Genomic DNA, 20,648 nt, shown 5'->3' on the forward strand with positions numbered 1-20,648 from the left:
TACGATTGCGATTGTTAGGTCAGGGTCTTTGATAGATTTAGATCTACACATTCAAATGTGTGTAAAACATGTTAATATGCACTTATCTTATGGGCCAATAGCTGATTGTATAAATGGTCATTTTAGTCAAGCACATTTATACAGTTCAACGATTAATAGAACTTCTATGCTTAATTAGTAATTATAGTTATTTATTAACATCATTAGTCTTTGTCAATGTGCATCCCCATGGTGGGTTAATTATTTGATGAGGCTTTTTTAAAAATTCTATTTCTTTTATGTGCTGTCATTTAAAATGCCTTTGTTGAATGCATATAGTTACTAGTCCTTTTTTTAATTGTGTTATCAAATCAGAATTAGCTTATGTTATCTTATTGTTTTGTTTATGTACATTTAATGTACCGATATTTATTTTATGTAATTGTATGCCTGAGAAGGCCCATGATTGGAAATAAACACTATTCTATTCTATTCTATTCTATTCTATTCATCAAAATTGTTTACTGTTACAAAAGGAAGAAAAAAGTCATCTCACTATATCAGTTTCTATTAAAATAAAAGATGTAATGAATACCTAAAAATAAAGGTGTTTTAAATAGTGAAAACAATTTTTTATTACAACTACACCTCAAAATAAATATTTAGTTGTATAAGACCTTAAAATATTTCACACAATTAAAAAATTCTTACGATAAAATTCCCGCGAAAAAGTTTGCGGCAATTGTCAGCTGTGCAGCAGCCGGACGAGGAAGGTTATCCAAATCACCCAATAAGTCATCCAATGCATAGGTCTACTGTTTGTAAGTGACTGTTAACTGAATATATAAAATCTACGAAGTGATGTTGGCTATTTTATTAAAATCTTTAGTGGCCGGGTAGCCTCATAATTCGGCGTCAATGGCTCGACACATTTTGTTATTTTAACAGACTTTTTCCGTACTGAGTAAATGACAAACCGTTGGAAAAAACCACCGCTCGTCCTAAATTATCTCGATGTCTCTGACAAGTGTAATAAGTTGGACTAGCGACTGGTCGTGTACCATCAATCGGACACTTTCTTAAATATTTCATACAGCTTTCACAATTTTTGAAAATTTGACACAGAAAAGCAAGGATCTTATTCAAGAGATAGCTAGTTTGTTTATATCTGATATTGTTGACACTTCTACATTTATTTGAGCCGTATTGAGGCCTCTATAGGGGGGCATCAAAATTTCCTAAATTGCCCTCACAAGCATGCATGTGTTGGGACAGATATTTATAACTTCATAATCTAATCCAGATAATGGCTTTAGTTTTAATTCTAACCTAAAATACATTATTGCATATGTTACTATAATGAGTAATAGAAATGCGTTTCTTTTTTCTGAATATGACATGCGAAAATCCCGTATTTGAGCAAGTGTGCCAATAAGCCATATTGGCGCACTTGCCAAGTGTGCCAAAATCCCATATTGAGGCTATTTCCGGTTATCACGCACCTGTTGTACAGTAACGGCAGAATGTCTGCGCGTATACACGTAACGTAATTGACAATCGCATCACAAAAAAATGGCCGTCGAAAGGACGTTGAAATCTTGAGCAAATCGCTTGATGGATTTAGATAATATAATCGAACAATACGGACAGCCAATTAATAAATATATTAGAACAATTACGTACGTTATTACTTGATTTTATTCCAGTCTGAAAAACTGCTGTGGAACGATATGCAATAAACAGGTCATAACATGGGGCAAGTGTGTCTTTAGTCCATATTGGCACACTTGGTTCAAAATTGCCCTCGGGCTAAAGCCCTTGGGCAAATACGTCACCAAGTGTGCCAATATGGCACACTTGCCCCATGTAATAACCTCTACATATTCCTGCAGCATATGCTGAAATTTTGATTATTCTATATTAGAGGTGTAACGATTCATCGTTGATCGCGATCTGCCCTGTCCTCAATGTATGCATCGTAATGAAATTACAAATTCTAATATATTGCGATGCAATACATATTTCACCTCCCAATGTATCTATATAGCGGGAAAGTATCGCAATACACTAACAATATCTTCCAGGAAAATAAGGACAAATGTATTTTTTGAAAGACTGAACAGGGTTTTACATCTCTTTGAAATTTTAGGGGTCCAGTGGATGCACAGCCTAGATAAGTAGGGGTCCAGGCCTGAATTTTAGGGGTCCAAAATTACAGTTGACTCTCGGTAACTCAAAATCCAAGGGACTGGGCATTTTACTTCGAGAGAAACGGAATTCTAGTAACATGGAACTACCGCTATTACGTTGACATTCGTACATGCATATACATGTGCCTGATTGAATGTGCACAGAAGTAGGTCTGTTATTGTTGTTAGCGGCAATGCTGCAATATTTAACCATTGAAATGACGATAAATCACTTACAACTACAAATTATAAATGAACAAAAATATATCATTCAAAATTTAATACATGTATATTAATAGTGAAACATAAACACACAATTATATTTGATTTAATTGATCATCGGACGAAAAAAAAAAATTAGCAACTATCGTGAACCGGAAGTACATATTAATGTATGTAATATGATGGAACATTAATTATACAAATGTCATTTACGTTGATAACACACATCAATACCTAGGCTATTATTTGACAAACACCCGTCAGACTGGCACGAGTCAACTGTCTTAAAGAAATGTACATTTTAGTTATCTAACTGTTAAAACCAATTAAGTCCTGAAACGGATTAAAGCCACTTTAACGACGTGTTAATAATACATGATGACCGGCAATTAAAAATTACTATGAAACGTGTAAATCACGAGTGACAACATCTCACCTTGATGTCGCCGACCTTTGATCAGTTGGCTGTTTTCACAATTCGATTAATTAAGATGAAAATATGTTGGACTTTAATTGACGGGACCAAATTTTCTTTTCGACTAAACAGGAGTCTCGGTATGTCAAAAATTGACCTAAGCGGAGTTAAAATACAAAGATAAAGAAGGAAATTTGACGGGACTTTAGAAATTATTCGACTAAGGCGGAATTTTGAGTAAAGCGATTTTGACTTATTGAGAGTCAACTGTATTTTCACTATAAAAGACTATGAAGACCACTCTATTTTGCTTAAAATCATTTATTTACCCTGTAAGAGATATGCATGTATATTGTACTGTTTTCATAAGAAGTATATGATTTCAATATCTTTTATCACTAGGTTTTTTTATAGCCCTTTAGTAGCCTTTTACAATAATATCATGTGCTATTTCCAAGGCTTATAAGTCTTTGAGTGGCTGGAATGTCAAGTTTTAGTAGCATATTTTGTTCCAACAGACTGAAAATTTGTACTGATCTATTTGTAAATATTTTAGCTGAACTAGTAAACACACTATATATAACTTTACAGACCAGTCAGCTAAATATGTTGCATTTTAAAAAATATCATATAACAAAAGGCTGACGAAACCGCTTTTGCACCTCCTCATAAGCTTGGACATACTTGATGTCCCAGTCAAGTTAAGTTCGCCGAAACCATTATATTTATAACACCAATGATAATAACATACCCAGTGACTTAATTTCTATAACACTATGAAAATAAGTTTGCAAAAAGCACTGCCTTTTTTATTATCGCCGTTCATGTACAAAATACATTCGCATCGACATTGGATACGCTAACCAATAGTAATTGCTTGTTATAAATAGTCCGTCTAAATATAGCAACAGAAAAACCAAAAACAGCTACCTAAAATAGATTTTACGGTAAACGTCATCAGTTACTGTAGCTTGCACGATAAACGTCATCAGTTTCTGCAGTGGGCACTTGCTAATAGCATGCGCAGTAGATTTCAATTATGTTAACTTCCGAAATAAACAATGCAAGCATTTTCTGCTCGCTGTATTAGATTTAAATGGAATTTTGTGAGCTTTGAGAAGAAAGAGATAAATCATGTCGGGGCCAGAAACAATAATATCTATTGTCTAGGATTATTTTTGTGCGTACACTTGAACGCAAGTGGATAACTTATATGCGTACATGTCAAAATTTATGCATATAGGGACGCAGAATTCTGCGTCCCGTAAAACCCTGGACTGAAGAAAGAAAAATAGCTCGGATGAAAACAATGAACAAGCGCGACTATTATCATATCATCGTTGTCATCTCGTTTCCCCATGTCCGCAATCATTTAACGGTAACTAACCAAGTTTTATCAATTCCATATAAATGGGCTGGTGTTCTTTGAACTTGTTCATAATAAAAAAAAATAATAATTCGAGATCTATGCGTTTTTAAGAAAAAACAACCTACAAACATGAATTTGTAATTTTATTTAGTCGCACTTGATGTCGGATTAAAATAGTGATGATGACAACATTCCCATGTGATATTCGTCACGTATTTATATTTTCATTTCCGTTGACATCATTTTCCCGTAAAATAACAACAAAACAAACAAACAGAAAACATGTAGACGGCAAAATATTTAGAAGGGGAAACTATAGTTAATCCTCCCTGGTCATACAATTCACGAGTTTTGGGAACATTGTAGTTTTTGGGGAACCAACAGACAGCGTTGTATAATGTGGAAGACCGGACGTGGAGTGTTTGCAAAATTTGCAAACTCAAAATAAAATACGAAATATTGAGAGTGAAACTGATAAACTGTTATTTACACAGTTGTTGACCTAATTGTAAATCACTTGTTACTATTTTTTCACAAGAAAAATCTTTAGTGGTGTATTGTAAGACTGAAATTGTTAAACTGCCATATTTACAGTAGCGGACGTTAGTGTTAGAATAGTAGATATCAATTTGCTGTTATGGTATAATTAACAATACCTTTAATCCTTAAGTAATCAGAAAAGTAAATTTTTGAAAGATCAAAATCGGAAACCAAGTTATAACAACAAGTTAAAGAGTTTAATGTTTTTGTTATTGTAATAGTTTTATATTATATTCGTAATTATGCTGTAAACAAATGGCCAAATTTTTATATACTTAGTCTGAAAGTCAGTATCGTGATTCGTATCGCATCGCAACATAAGAATCGCAATATGTATCGCATTTCTTCAAAGTATACAATACATATCGTGAATCGCATCGTTTTGAAAAACAAATATCGTGATACGCATCGTGACAGAAATAAATGGCAATGCACAGCCCTATTCTATATTGTTTATTCGCTAGAGAAAGAGGTCAGGTATTGCACTTTTGACAGAATTTTTCAACGTCAATATGTTTCTGTAATAGACAAAAAACTATTAGGCTAACATTTAAGAAGGATCAAATCAATTTAATTAATTAATTTTAGATGAAACTTTCATTAATTGTTGATATTAGAGCGGCTAATTTATCGCCAACCACTGGGCAAAGAAAATAATTAATTGGTGTTTTTCATTGGGCTGTCTGCGTTTGATGGTTGTCCAGTTTTGGTGTTTGAAACTAGTAAAGTACCTGTGAATTTTGCACAGGAAACTGAAATTTAAAAATGAAAATTGAAAATCACTGCTTCTGTATGCAGGGATTTACATCAGGCCATCCTTAAAAAAATGTTTGTTTGCAGTAACCCGACCCAGAATTTTCAAGGTGGGTAGGTAGGTCGATTTTTTTTTTTTTTTTTTTTTTTTTTTTTTTTCCCAAATAAACATTGAATTTCAAAATGCAGGACAATATATGCTTTGATAACCTGGTAACAATTAATAAATTGATAACTTAATTCTAATTTAATAAGAACTACATTTTATTTCTTCTATTAACCTTTAAAAGAACGAAAACAAAGCACAAGGCATAATTTTCTGATCAAAAAAAAAAAAAAAAAATTATTCAGACCATGAAAAAAAAATTTGAGTAGGGGTAAATTTTGTGAGTCGGTCGCGTTACTGCAAACAAACATTTTTTTAAGGATGGCCTCAATTTAAATTTCCAATAGATACAGGTTCTTTAATAGTATAGGGGTCCAAGGACAAATTCAAGGGGTCCAACTATTAATTCATGATGCCCAACATCTAATTTAAGCAATCCGACTCCTTTCTAAAACATTATACCTACTATATATATATATATATATACATGTATATATATCAGGTGTTGTATTGTCAGTTATGGTCAAATTATTAGTCCCCTACCGGTTTACCGGAGGGGACTTTAGGTTTACCCTCCGTCCGTCTGTCTGTCCGTCCGTCAGTCCGTCCGTCTGTCCGTCCGTCAGTCCGTCCGTCCACAAAACTGGATCCCGCGATAACGCAAAAAGTACTGAAAATATTTTAATGAAACTTGATATATGGATAGATGGCAGTATTGAGATTATGCACGTCTTTTTCTTTTCTTCCTATGTTGAAAATTCTGGTTGCTATGGCAACAAATAGACTGAAAATATGGCAAATTTTACACATAACCTGGATCCCGCGATAACGCAAAAAGTACTGAAAATATTTTTATGAAACTTGATATATGGATAGATGGCAGTATGGAGATTATGCACGTCTTTTTCTTTTCTTCCTATGTTGAAAATTCTGGTTGCTATGGCAACAAATAGACTGAAAATATGGAAGATTTTACACATAACCTGGATCCAGTGATAACACAAAAAGTACTGAATATATGTTTATGAAACTTGACATATGGGTAGATGGCAGTATGGAAATTATGCACATCCTTTTTTATCTTCTTATGTTGAAAATTCTGGTTGCTATGGCAACAAATAGACTGAATTTCAAGATTTCTGATTCAAGTTTTTAAGTTTTTTCACTATAAGTTCTTTATTTCTTAAGGTATTTTCTTCAAACTTTAAATATAAGTTGCTTGTCATCAACCACATCATATGTGACAAGGTTTACAACTCTAGCACAAAATTTATCAGAATTAGCTCCCTTGAACTTAAAATTTTCATGAAAAAAAAACATTGTTTTTTTTAATAACTTCGTTTTCTGAATGTATCTACTTCAAACTTCATGTAAATGTTTCTTATTGTCACTCAACATTTGTGAGTGTTCAATACTCTACCAAGACTATTTCCAGAATTATGCCCCTTTTGAACTTAGACTTTTTTTTGAGAAATTGGTAATTTTTACTCCAACTTCTTCAATCATGATAGGATTTTAAAAATGTTATATTTTGATAACAGGGATGTTTAAAAAATAACTTTAGAGTGTCCTTCAGTCCGTATGTCTGTACATAAAAAGTGTTTCCTGTGATCACTTTTAAAGAACTTTTTCAACAAATTTACTTAAAATAGGAACCTAAGTGAATGGCCAATGGCCGTTCAGAATGTTGCTTGGGCTCTTACCGGTAGGGGACTTATGGATTGCTTGCAATACTATGATAATTGCTTGTCATAAAATATTACTATCTGGCATTTGTTTACTGTTTAAAATATATACCTAAGGTATATTATTCAACTCGCCATAACGTATTTCCTGACACAATATTTTGCTATCGCATTTTAAAAAGAAAATAAAGACATATTTTCATACCTATGTATGCAAACATAGCACAATCTTTTAATAACAGTGAAAATACTTCAGCAATCTATCATTTACGATAAATGAAAATGTCAAACTTGAAAAATAACCTTAAAATTGCTAGGTTGGCATGTTTTGTGCCATGAAGGAAGTTTCCAATATAAACATCTCCACTTCTGGGATTTTTATCTTTAAATGGTCTTGCTGATGCTTAGACAAGAAAGTTACGGTTTCAAGCCTTTGTTTATTCTAATTTATTTTAGTTTAATTATGTTGGAAGCTATAATTTGTATAATCTTATTGAAACACTCTCGAATCTGTTCCTGGAACCAACCAGTACTAAGCAATGAGTGTACAGCTTCTTGGTCATGGAAACAATGGCATGAATATTTGTGGTCTAAGACTTTAGAAACTGAAAAAGACAGGACCATTTGTTGATGAGGGTAAAGTCAAGTTTGAAGGAAAGTAAAGATAAAACTTCAAAATTTCAAGAAAAGACAAAATAAACAACAAAAAACAGCTTTCAAGATCTATAGTAGTACATGTGTTTAGAAGTCTCTTATGTTATACACTTGTGATTTTTTAATTATTTTCTCCATGCCATCTGACATTTTAGATTGTCTCTGAAAGAAATAGTGTACAGGAAAAAGAATGGGTCGTTGGGGGTGGCCGAAAAAAAGATCCTTTGGCAGATCTCGCTTCTCCAGATACCAGTATGATCCAGAAGAAGATTCTTTACTTAATGACATACTTGCAGAACGGCTTATGATGGACTTGATAGGTAATGTTATATAGTTTACATACATTGGGGTTTTTCAGTATCCAGGTCAAGGTTATTCGATTGTGTCAGGTTTTTCAGTACAGTATTTATTATGTACATGAAACATGAAAGCATTATCAGCAAACCAACCAAAGAGTCAGAGTGTACCATTCAGAAACATCAGTTTAAAAAATATAATTGCAATGCAGGGCTCAAGCTAGGTTCAAAATTTAGGGAGAAGTCACTTCTCCCTCCAGCTGATTTAGGGAGAAGTGGGGAGACTTTAGGGAGAAGTGAGGAGATTCATTTATTGATGTTTGTTGTATGTTATCGCAATTATGTTGACTCACTGTACATATCTTATCAAATGAATTGGATTTGTGTTACAACTGAATATTCAATTTTAATTTAAAACAGAGACATAGATAGGTATTATTATAACTATTGTTATCTATGTCTCTGTTTAAAAGTAGTTTGAAACAAGTAATAAGAATGAGTATCTTGTAATGCAACCATTGCATTAAATGAAGATAAAAAAGCCATAGTTGATTCCTATCATGGATCATATCATGGGTGCATTAACAGTTATTCCCTTCTGATTTACTATTAAAAAGCTTGCGCCGGACATTATATTCATATTCACTTATGTTGTAAAGAAAATGAAAGTAGATAACAAAAGAAACAATCTTAAATTTAACTTCATTTGTAATAAATACAGTGTAATATGCCGTTAATTTTATCAAATTTAACAAAAAAGGTTATCATAACTTTCATTTAAAATTACCGTTACAGTTATATGTCGAGCGATAGTGAAAATTTAATTGACGTTTGATCCGTCAATCATAAATAATTGTTACAGGTAGTTGTATGTTAGCGATTTAATGATTGGTTAAATAATGTCGCCTCGATTAAAACGTGAATTACGATTGGTTTCTCGCACGTATCGGTAATCTCGCCGTGGGCGGAGTCTAATTGTTCCTCGAGCGTCTGTTAATTAGACTTTTATGACATGTTGGTAAACAAACGGATTAATGACATTTCGCGTTGATTGAGATGCATGGCAGTCCCTTTTTTCGGCGGCGAGGGTAAACAAAGCAAACACACACAACATGTTATTCACAGTTATTGTTATTGTTGGTAATTATCAATAATGGATCAATAAAATCGGGCGACTTCATCTTCGCTTTCATGTAGGATGTCGGCGAAGTCAGACGGAATTCGGCGACTATTTCGCCCGAATCGCCCACTAGCTCGAGCCCTGCAATGATATAAGAATGATAGTCACAAGTGGTCAGGGATTAGTTGTAGTATATGGCAGAAATAGGGTTATTCACAGTTAACTATTCTCATGTATGTTTATGTGCTGGTAGGTGAATGCATCTTGTTGTGAAATCTTCATTACTATTATGCTTGACCCTTGTTGGAACTATAAGTGTTATTAACCTTACCAGTATAAGGACAAGTCAGCATTTACATCCACACAGTCTGACCAGGCTCTCCTAACTGTTGGCTGATCCAACTTATAGTTTGAACTTGATAACCTTGATATTGATATTGGAAGGTCCTTAAAATAGAAACTTATATTAAAAGTCCATTAAAGTTATTAGAGGTAAAGGGTTAAAGATTTGAACATTACATTTACATTTTAGATAGACACAATTTATATCCCAGCCAGCCACATGGTAGTCAGTCAGTGATGATTGATGATGATGAAGATGATGATTTGATGGGGCATGATGATTTAGATGATGAAATCTGTTTTGGACATTTACGGGGAAATATTGTTGGCATTCAATATTATTCTGGAACTGTGAGTTCTTAATTTACTTTGCAAATTTTCGTTGCATATGTAATACAGTATTTTAAGTTAACCAAAAAATTCAAAACCTGTACTATTTCATCAGCAAAGAAAAATCAGAAGAAATTTTATTGTTAAACAGTTAAGATAAAAATGTAATTTATTTGTCTGTTTATTTGACTATTTCAGAAGCCTTCACATTATTCTTTGTATCAGTAAGTTTCCAAGACAACTGTTATGTGTAGTTTTCATTAAAATAATATTTTTAACTAAGAAATGTTGTTAATCTAAAAGAAAAATTTACCTCTATAAAGTAGCGTTACCTTTATGAATGAATTTTTAGCTCACCTGTCACAAAGTGACAGGGTGAGCTTTTGTGATCGCTTTTCGTCCGGCATCCGTCCGTCCGTCCGTCGTCCGTCCGTAAACTTTTGCTTTAAATGACATCTCCTCATAAACCACTGAGCCAATTTCATCCAAACTTCACAGGAATGTTCCTTTGGTGGTCACCTTTAAAAATTGTTCAAAGAATTTAATTCCATGCAGAACTCTGGTTGCCATGGCAACCGAAAGAAAAATCTTTAAATATCTTCTTTTAAACAACCCTAAGAGCTAGAGCTTAGATATTTGGCATGCAACATCTTCTAATGAGTGTCTACCAAGTTTGTTCAAATAAAAGCCCTGGGGTCAAAATTGGCCCCGCCCCGGGGGGTCATTGATTTTCCCTATATGCATATAGTAAAAACTTAAAAAATCTTCTTTTAAAGAACTGTAAGAGCTAGAGCTAAGATATTTGGCATGGAACATCTTCTAGTGAGTGTCTACCAAGTTTGTTCAAATAAAAGCCCTGGGGTCAAAATTGGCCCCGCCCCGGGGGGTCATTGATTTTCCCTATATGCATATAGTAAACACTTAAAAAATCTTCTTTTAAAGAACTGTAAGAGCTAGAGCTTAGATATTTGGCATGAAACATCTTCTAGTGAATGTCTACCAAGTTTGTTCAAATAAAAGCCCTGGGGTCAAAATTGGCCCCGCCCCCGGGGGTCATTGATTTTCCCTATATGCATATAGTAAAAACTTAAAAAATCTTCTTTTAAAGAACCCAAAGAGCTAGAGCTTAGATATTTGGCATGAAACATCTTCTAGTGAATGTCTACCAAGTTTGTTCAAATAAAAGCCCTGGGGTCAAAATTGGCCCCGCCCTGGGGGGTAATTGATTTTTGCCTATATGCATATAGTAAAAACTTAAAAAATCTTCTTTTAAAGAACCGTAAGAGCTAGAGCTTAGATATTTGGCATAAAACATCTTCTAGTAAATGTCTACCAAGTTTGTTCAAATAAAAGCCCTGGGGTCCAAATTGGCCCCGCCCCAGGGGGTCATTGATTTTCCTTATATGCATATAGTAAAAACTTATAAAATCTTCTTTTAAAGAACTCAAAGAGCTAGAGCTAAGATATTTAGCAAGAGACATGTTCTAATGGGTGTCTACCAAGTATGTTCAAATAAAAGCCCTGGGGTCAAAACTGGCCCCGCCCGGGGGTCATTGATTTTCCTTATATACATAGCAAAAACTTAAAAATCTTCTTTGAAAAAACCCAAATAACTAGAGTTTAGATATTAAGCATGAAACATCTTTAAGTAAATATCTACAATGTTTGTTCAAATAAAAGCCCAGGGGTCAAAACTGGCCCTGCCCGAGGGGTGTCATTGTTTTTAACTATATGTGTATAGTAAAAACTTAAAAAATCTTCTTTTAAAAAACCCAATGAGCTAGAACTTAGATGTTTTGCATGAAACATCTTCTTATGGGTGTCTACCAAGTCTGTTCAAATAAAGAAATAAAAGCCCTTGTGTAAAAATTGGACCGGGGGGGGGGGGGGCTATATACAGGTGAGCGACCTCAGGGCCATCATGGCCCTCTTGTTACTTTTATAGTGAATTTATTATAATTTTACCTAATTTAAAATTTTACTTTATAAGTATTATTTTATCTAAATGATTCCCCCCTGAATAACATAATTTTACCTTATTTTGCTTAGATGATATAATTTCATTGCCTGAATAATATTTGATTTTACCTGAAATGTATAATATCTTGAAAATGGAATTTTATTCATATGATGTAATTTTACATTATGTCACTCATATTTTGGTTACAGGTCAATATAAAAGAAATGGTTGCATTAGAGAGGGAGCCTGAGAATCGCTACGATATCAATGCCATCAAGGTGAAAAATGTGGGCAATGTTCAAGTAGGCCATATCAAAAGGGAGCTAGCCAGACCACTGGCTTACATTATGGACAAAGGATTGGCAAGGCTTGAAGGGTACTTTTTCTTTTCAAAGATATAGTTGAATTACGGAGAACTTCTAATCCACCATAAGAAGTATCTTGTTTTGATATTGACCCAAGGTTTTGTGTCAAAGATTTATCTTGCTGCTGTCTATTAGAAGTATTGAAATGACAAATAAAAAATGATAAATAATAACAAAAAAACGCAATTTTTCATTTGAAAAGAAGGAAAAAACACCCTACCAACTGTTTCTGTTAACACAGGAACTAGATTTAAACATTTCTTAACCTGGGATGATTTTGCTTTGAACATATCTGGTTTTTCATAAAGTTTTGTAAACTACATTTAAAGAATTTGTCATATTCTTGTGAAGATGACATACTTATTCTCGCTTTAATAGGGTTGTTCCTTTTGGTGCCACCAATATGTACTCCATGCCAGTAGACATAAGCTTGTGGGGCAAACCTGAAAACCAGAAAGAGGCCGTGGACAAGTTAAAGAAGTCTGGTTTCTATCTGACTGGTGGGACACAGCCGGTAACCAGCCCAGGAAGTGGTATGTCATCATCGTCACTTGGAGCTTCTGAATTCTCCTTGGCGGCAATTGAGCCTAGAAGAACATATCTTACTCCTGCAGAGGTCAATATTTTCTTCGTATTTATATACATGTATTTCATTATTCATCTTTCCTTTTCTTACTTTATATTTGGGTCCATGTCATACAAGCTCTGTTAAGGTCATATGGCAACTTATAAACATAAGAGCATAGAGAAAGATGGATGGGATAGGTACAATATAATAACATGGCACATCTTAAAACATATTTCAATTTTCTAGGAAAAACCACCTTTATTCTATGCAGTTTAGGGCCCTCTGTGGTCGAGTGGTTAACATTGCCGACTTTGAACCACATGCCCTTCTCAGCTAAGGGTTCGAATTGCTTCAAGAACTTTTGACTTTTTCACTTTCATGTGAGGGAGCTAACGCTTTAGCTCTTAAAAGGGTGTTTGCTCTTTTCAGGTGCCTGCTCTTTGCTAAAATAATGCTTAGAAGGGCACCTGAGGTTTTCCTTCACCAGTAAAGCTGGAAAGTTTACAGTATGGGTACTACTTTAAATCTAACGAAATAAAGAAATTAATTTATTTGGATACAATATTGTAATTTAACAGGTGTTTTAGTCATGTAGGCAGTTTGCCTTAAAATTGATGGTAATTTTGTACTTAATTTTTCTATTTCTTATAATAGGTGAAAAATGAGCTGGATAAACTGTTTGAAAACATTGAGGAGGGAGACAAAACAAGTCTGGCTGATCCTGCCCAGGTATTTGTATTGTCTAAATATTTTAATGTACATATCAGTTGCCCGCTTAATTCTTGGGTAATGAGAATGTAGTAATTTACCCTGTGAATGGAGTAGGAGATTAATGGAGGAATGAAATATACATAATGTATAATTAGATCAGGGCTGCCGATTTTCCGCGGATTCACGGATGTCGATGTAAATTCGTCATATTTTATACAGTACCCAAAAACCGGCACGCTTCGGCTTTTATTGTTACGCTAGCCGCCTATGGTACTTCTGTAAGCGCTTTTCTCATTGGTCAAATCGAGTCTTTTCCGGCATTCTATTTTAGAATAACCAATCAAATTACAGTTTACATTGTCGCTCTTGTCTGTTGTAAAATGCGTCAAAATGTCGGATATTAATATGCTGTTTGTTTGTCTCACCAGACTGATCTTTAGCAATTGATTGTAGAGGATTGTCTTGGGTACATGTTCCAAATATCATGCTGGATGGTCTGTAGGTGATTAGGTTCAGAGTAGGCTTTGTTTTGAGGGCTGATGAAAACCTGAAGTCCAACTAAAGTGTCTCTGAATGGCTTTAAAGGCAACCAAGGAAGTCAAATTTAGAGTCCAGGAAATTGATTTTAGGGCATACCAAATCATCAGAATCCAGGAGCTTCCGAGGGCTTCGCCCCCTGGGCCGCCACCAGAGCTCTGCCCTGGACCCACACAGGGGGCTTGCGCAGCCCCCTTGACCCCCGGTGTATTTTCCTCTAATTTTGCAATTTGCTGTTGGCAGCCCTGTTAGATGTATATATTTATTTACATAAATTCTAGTTGCTTATGTGATGCATAGAGCCATTCAGCCTTCATGTTGATGATGCTTGCGTGACCAGCCTCTATACTTGCAGTAGCGCAATTCCATTTATTATTTTGATTTTGAATTTTCATAAGCTTCTAACTTACTGTCAATTCAAAGCATTTTACAAGTTTGGCGAGTTCAGCATAAAAGTGGTTATTGTTGGATTATTTTACAGGCTATAGCCACACCCCTGTATCCCCACCAGAAGCAGGCATTAAACTGGATGGTAAAGAGAGAGAATAACGCCACCTTGCCGCCATTCTGGCAAGAGAAAAATGGGAAATACTTCAATACAGTGCTTAATTTTACCAGCAGCATAAGGCCGGATAGTGTAAGAGGAGGTAGGTATAGTATGCTAGTAGTGCACATGCAATTTTAAAAGCATATTATGCCTCAGAAGTGAATAAGCTTTCCTTTCTTTAGAAATGGCAATCATGAGTTTTATAATGTTTAAATAATGGTTTAAGAGCATCTTATATGCTTTTTTCAACTAAAGAAAGAGGTACTGAATATAACATAATTTGTCATAAAAGTAACAAAATGTGAACAAAGTAGTATTTTGACTTCCATATGAAATACTAAATCAATATAACTTTTGTGTTTGCTAAAAAGCAGCAGAAGCAAAAGAAAGTTCAGGTATTTTGCCTGTTAGTAATTTTTTGAAAACAACAGGACTCCAAAAATGTTTTGAGAAATTAAGTTTGACATAAAAGCATTTTTTAGACATAATGGGCCTTTAATCATTCCATTGTTTATAAATAGGTGAAATGCAAATGTTAAAAACCTGAGTCAATTTGAGTTGTTTTTCTTGTGCCGATGACAATATTTTTTGTTCTGGTCAACTTTTCCCTTCCTTGAATATATTAAAAGAACTTTACTATAGTTCTATTTTAAGAGTATGTCTTTCAATTAACATAAGTACTTTAATTATGGCGGCAATTGTTTGCCTAAGATATCTGTCTTTCAAGTTTTTAGCTCACCTGACCACGAAGTGGTCAAGGTGAGGTATAGTGATGGGGCTATGTCCGGCGTCGTGCGTCGTTTGTTGTCAACAATTGGGTTGTTAACAGTCTAGCAGTCACAGTTTTGATTGGATCATTGCCAAACTTTGTCAGAATGTTTGTCTCAATGAAATACTGATCGAGTTCGAAGATGGGTCATCTCTGGTCAAAAACTACGTCACAGGAGCTAAAAATAGAAAAAGCTTGTTAACACTCTACTGGCTGCAGTTTTGATACAAATATTCTGGAAATTTGTCAGGAAGGTTGTTTTAATGATATCTTGGTCAAGTTCGAAGATGGGTCATCTCCGGTCAAAAACTAGGTCACAGGAGCTAAAAATAGAAAAAGCTTGTTAACACTCTAGTGGCTGCAGTTTTGATCCAAATATTCTGGAAATTTGTCAGGAAGGTTGTTTTGATGATTTCTAGGTCAAGTTTGAAGATGGGTCATCTCCGGTCAAAAACTAGGTCACAGGAGCTAAAAATAGAAAAAGCTTGTTAACACTCTAGTGGCTGCAGTTTTGATCCAAATATTCTGGAAATTTGTCAGGAAGGTTGTTTTGATGATTTCTAGGTCAAGTTCGAAGATGGGTCATCTCCGGTCAAAAACTAGGTCACAGGAGCTAAAAATAGAAAAAGCTTGTTAACACTCTAGTGGCTGCAGTTTTGATCCAAATATTCTGGAAATTTGTCAGGAAGGTTGTTTTGATGATTTCTAGGTCAAGTTCGAAGATGGGTCATCTCCGGTCAAAAACTAGGTCACAGAAGCTAAAAATAGAAAAATCTTTATAACACTGTAGTGGCTGCAGTTTTGATCCAAATATTCTGGAAATTTGTCAGAAAGGTTGTTTTGATGATTTCTAGGTCAAGTTTGAATATGGGTCGTCTCCAGTCAAAAATTAGGTCGCATTGCCCAAATATGGAAAACCTTTTTAACACACTAGAGGTCACATTTTTGACTCAATTGTCATCAAACTTGGCCAGGATGCTTGTCTAAGACATTGCTTGGATGCGGTTGATGGGTCAGGGGAGCGATCCAGGGCCATCATGGCCCTCTTGTTATACCCCCAAAAACGAAGTTTGGGGGGGTATATAGGAGTCACCCGGTGGTCGGGCGGTCGGTAGGTCCAGACGTCCGTTGCATTTTCCTTGTCCGGAGCATAACTTGAAGACTAATGGTTGGAATTCAATATAACTATATACAATGGTCAAGCACATTGAGAGGAAGTGCAGTGCACAAGAAACATAACTCTATCTAGACTAATTACAGAGTTATTGCCCTTTGTTACTTTTCCTTGTCTGGGGCATAACTTGAAAACTACTGGTTGGAATTCAAAACAACTTCATACAATTGTCAAACACAATAAGGGGAAGTGCAGTGCACAAGAACCATAACTCTATCTAAAGTAATTACAGAGTTATTGCCCTTTGTTGCTTTTCCATTGCTTTTTTTTGTCCGGACCATAACTTGAAGACTAATGGTTGGAATTCAATATAACTACATACAATGGTCAAGCCCATTGAGAGGAAGTGCAGTGCATAAGAACCATAACTCTATCTAAAGTAATAACAGAGTTATTGCCCTTTGTTACTTTTCCATTGCTTTCTTTTGTCCGGACCATAACTTGAAGACTAATATTTGGAATTCATTATAACTTCATACAATGGTCCAGCACATTGAGAGGAAGTGCAGTGCACAAGAATCATAACTCCATCTTGACTTATTACAGAGTTATTGCCCTTTGTTACTTTTCCTTGTCTGGGGCATAACTTGAAAACTACTGTTTGGAATTCAAAACAACTTCATACAATGGTCAAGCACAATAAGGGGAAGTGCAGTGCACAAGAACCATAACTCCATCTTGACTAATTACAGAGTTATTGCCCTTTGTTACTTTTCCATTGCTTTTTTTTGTCCAGACCATAACTTGAAGACTAATTGTTCGAACTCATTATAACTTCATACAATGGTCAAGCACATTGAGAGGAAGTGCAGTGCATAAGAACCATAACTCCATCTTGACTAATTACAGAGTTACTGCCCTTTGTTACTTTTCCTTGTACAGAGCATGATTTGAAAACTACTGGTTGTAATTCAAAACAACTTCATACAATGGTCAAGCACAATTAGGGGAAGTGCAGTGCACAAGAACCGTAACTCCATCTTGACTAATTACAGAGTTATTGCCCTTTGTTACTTTTCCATTGCTTTTTTGTCTGGAGCATAACTTGAAGACTAATGGTTGGAATTCAATATAACTTCATACAATGGTCAAGCACATTGAGAGGAAGTGCAGTGCACAAGAACCATAACTACATCTTTACTAATTACAGAGTTATTGCCCTTTGTTACTTTTCCTTGTCCAGAGCATAACTTGAAAACTACTGTTTGGAATTCAGTACAACTTCATACAGTTGTCAAGGACATTAAAAGGAAGTGCAGTGCACAAGAGCCATAACTCCATTTGACAAAATACAGAGTTACTGCCCTTTGATACTTTTCCTTGTCCAGAGCATAACTTAAAACGTACTGGTTGGAATTCAAAACAACTTCATACAATGAACAAGCACATTAAGAGGAAGTGCAGTGCACAAGAACTATAACTCTATCTTCAGTATTTATAGAGTTATTGCCCTTTGTTCTTTTTCTTTGTCTTTCTGGACTTATTACAGGGTAATTCAATTAAACTTCATCAATGGCCAACCACATTGAAAGGAAATGCAACATACAAGAACCACAACTATCTTTAATTGCCCACAACCATAACTCTTTATTTCAATTCTTTTACAAGGTATTCTGTTACTAGTAACATCCTGATTTCTGAAGCAGTCTTGTGGGGGTATTGATCACATTTAGTGATAGTTCTAGTTTTTATAGGAATGATAGTACAATAGAAACATGGTTGATTAAAATTCAATGAAAGTCAACAAGTTCTTGCCTGATTAATTTTGTAAATTATTTATAATACAGGTATTCTAGCAGATGACATGGGACTCGGTAAAACTCTAGAGATGATTACATTAATTATAACAAACTTTGTAGACAACAAACCATTGGCCACACCTGTTGATGGTCTTGTTAGACAATCCAAATCTGAGAAAATGGCAGGCAAAAAGTCAAAGGTTCGCATAGATTTTTTTCTACCCTTTAATGATTTAACTGAAGTTACTTGATTTTAATTTACTCATAGTTTTTTTTAATAGCTTGTTTATTTCAAAGAAAATGATGAGTTATTCTGATTGCTGTATTGTCTTTGTCAGTGTTGCTGTGCAAAAATATTTATGTAGCCTAATCATTCAAACATTTTAATAGGTATCAACAAGAAACTTGGAATACTTGATTATCCTGACAAGGTGCAGTTGTTAGACAAGGGCATACTTCTAAAAGTTATATTTTTTTAGTTAAGTTGGTTTTTTATCATAGAATGTTCATGCCTTTTAAGTTGAATGATTTCAAAACTATGAAAAATATCAACACAAAACTTGGCACACTTGATTATAATGGCAATAGGCAGTATATTGCAAAGGCCATACTTATTTGATATTTGATAGTCTTTGCCATTAACAGACGAGTGTTAACACCTCATCTTGTTAGATCAGTGAGTCAAAGGTCATGTCATCTTCACATCTCTACTTTGCCTAAATGCAGTCTTAATATTTGGTAGCATGGTTTGGAAAGTGATTAATGCATGTTTAGTAGCCAATAGGAACACAAATATTCCAAAAACCTCTCTTATATGATTTTGAATTAACACAAAATAACCTTTCATTATTATAGATGCTTCCTACTAGTAGCAGTCTTCATTCTTCTATGAAGAAAACACAAATAAAGCTGGAGAAAAAGAAGTCGCTATCTTGTTATACAGAAAACAAGCTCCTGGTCTCGATAGCATCGTCTGATAACATTGAAACTCCGGCATTACCAGATCTACCGGACGACGAAGAGGTTTTGGAAATATCCGATGAAGATGATGATGATGGTATGCATTTAGTTTTAACAGTTTATACAGGGCTGCCGAGTTTCCGCGGATTCGCGGAAATCCCCGGATTTCGTGAGCTCCTGGGTCATTTTTGAGATCGATGTAAATTCGACAAAGACAATACATTCATTCGTCATATTTTATACAGTACCCAAAAACCGGCACGCTTCGGCTTTTATCGTTACGCTAGCCGCCTATGGTACGTCTGTAAGCACTTTTCTCATTGGTCAAATCTAGTCTTTTCCGGCATTCTATTTTAGAATAACCAATCAAATTACAGTTTACATTGTCGCTCTTGTCTGTTGTCAAAATGCGTCAAAATGTCGGATATTTGTTTTGAGGGCTGATGAAAACCTGAAGTCCAACTAAAGTGTCTCTGAATGGCTTTAAAGGCAACCAAGGAAGTCAAATTTAGAGTCCAGGAAATTGATTTTAGGGCATATCAAATCATCAGAATCCAGGAGCTTCCGTGGGCTGGGCCCCCACCAGGGCTCTGCCCTGGACCCGCAAAGGGGGCTTGTGCAGCCCCCTTGACCCCCAGCGAATTTTCCTCTGATTTTGCAATTTGCTGTTAGCAGCCCTGTTTATATTGGGAGCAAAGTAAATTCATTATTGAATGCCATTGAAAAGGTTTTATAGGGTATTAAGCAGTATCTAATAAAAAATGTTTTATGCATTTTATAAAGAATAAAAATATTATTTCCGAAATGTTATTGTCAAATTACAATTCTTGAAAGAGTTGTAACATAGAAATTCTTGGTTCCTTAACACATCAATCAGAATATAATGTTCTGGGACAGAATATTATGCTGCTGAAGATTTCTGATGTCTAAATCATCAAGTAATACTTTAGTATAAGAAAAGAAAAAACACTAATGCATCCAAGGTTTATGTCATGCTATGATGTGATTTTTTTCTTTGATATTTCACCAACTACCCAACTTCTTTTGCCTTCCTATCTTTTCAATATCTTATTATTTTGTCATATTTTAGAGGAAGATATTGCAGATTTGCCAGCAATAGATGACAGAACAATGCTAAAGAAAGATGATCCTGACTTTAGTCCTATGATTAAAAAGAAGGAAAAGAAGACTAAAGCAAAGGAAAATGTAACTCCTGAAGAAGCATCTGGTAGAAGACCTAGAAGGTATAAAACCCTTTTCTTTCATATTGATAGGTTTTAAAGTGAAATGAAACTGTTGAAATTATATGCCCAATGTC

The 20,648-nt window shown here is 34.8% G+C and overlaps 1 protein-coding gene across 1 annotated transcript in view; it reads left to right on the top strand.

Moving 5' to 3' along the window:
* Window positions 1-702: 702 nt before the first annotated feature.
* LOC132721818 (helicase-like transcription factor) overlaps window positions 703-20,648 on the top strand; it is a 48,254-nt gene continuing 28,308 nt past the window's right edge. Inside the window, exons 1-10 of the mRNA XM_060706188.1 lie at window positions 703-800; window positions 8,068-8,232; window positions 9,861-10,021; window positions 12,170-12,336; window positions 12,704-12,941; window positions 13,548-13,622; window positions 14,623-14,788; window positions 18,419-18,570; window positions 19,226-19,427; window positions 20,421-20,574. Of these exons, the coding sequence (XP_060562171.1) occupies window positions 8,103-8,232; window positions 9,861-10,021; window positions 12,170-12,336; window positions 12,704-12,941; window positions 13,548-13,622; window positions 14,623-14,788; window positions 18,419-18,570; window positions 19,226-19,427; window positions 20,421-20,574 (1,445 nt within the window). The 5' untranslated portion in view covers window positions 703-800; window positions 8,068-8,102. The remainder of the gene's footprint in view (window positions 801-8,067; window positions 8,233-9,860; window positions 10,022-12,169; window positions 12,337-12,703; window positions 12,942-13,547; window positions 13,623-14,622; window positions 14,789-18,418; window positions 18,571-19,225; window positions 19,428-20,420; window positions 20,575-20,648) is intronic.

The sequence above is a fragment of the Ruditapes philippinarum genome, unplaced genomic scaffold, assembly GCF_026571515.1.
Source record: "Ruditapes philippinarum isolate M1 unplaced genomic scaffold, ASM2657151v2 ctg8214_1_1_1_1, whole genome shotgun sequence".
In the NCBI taxonomy this organism is placed as follows: Eukaryota; Metazoa; Mollusca; class Bivalvia; order Venerida; family Veneridae; genus Ruditapes; species Ruditapes philippinarum.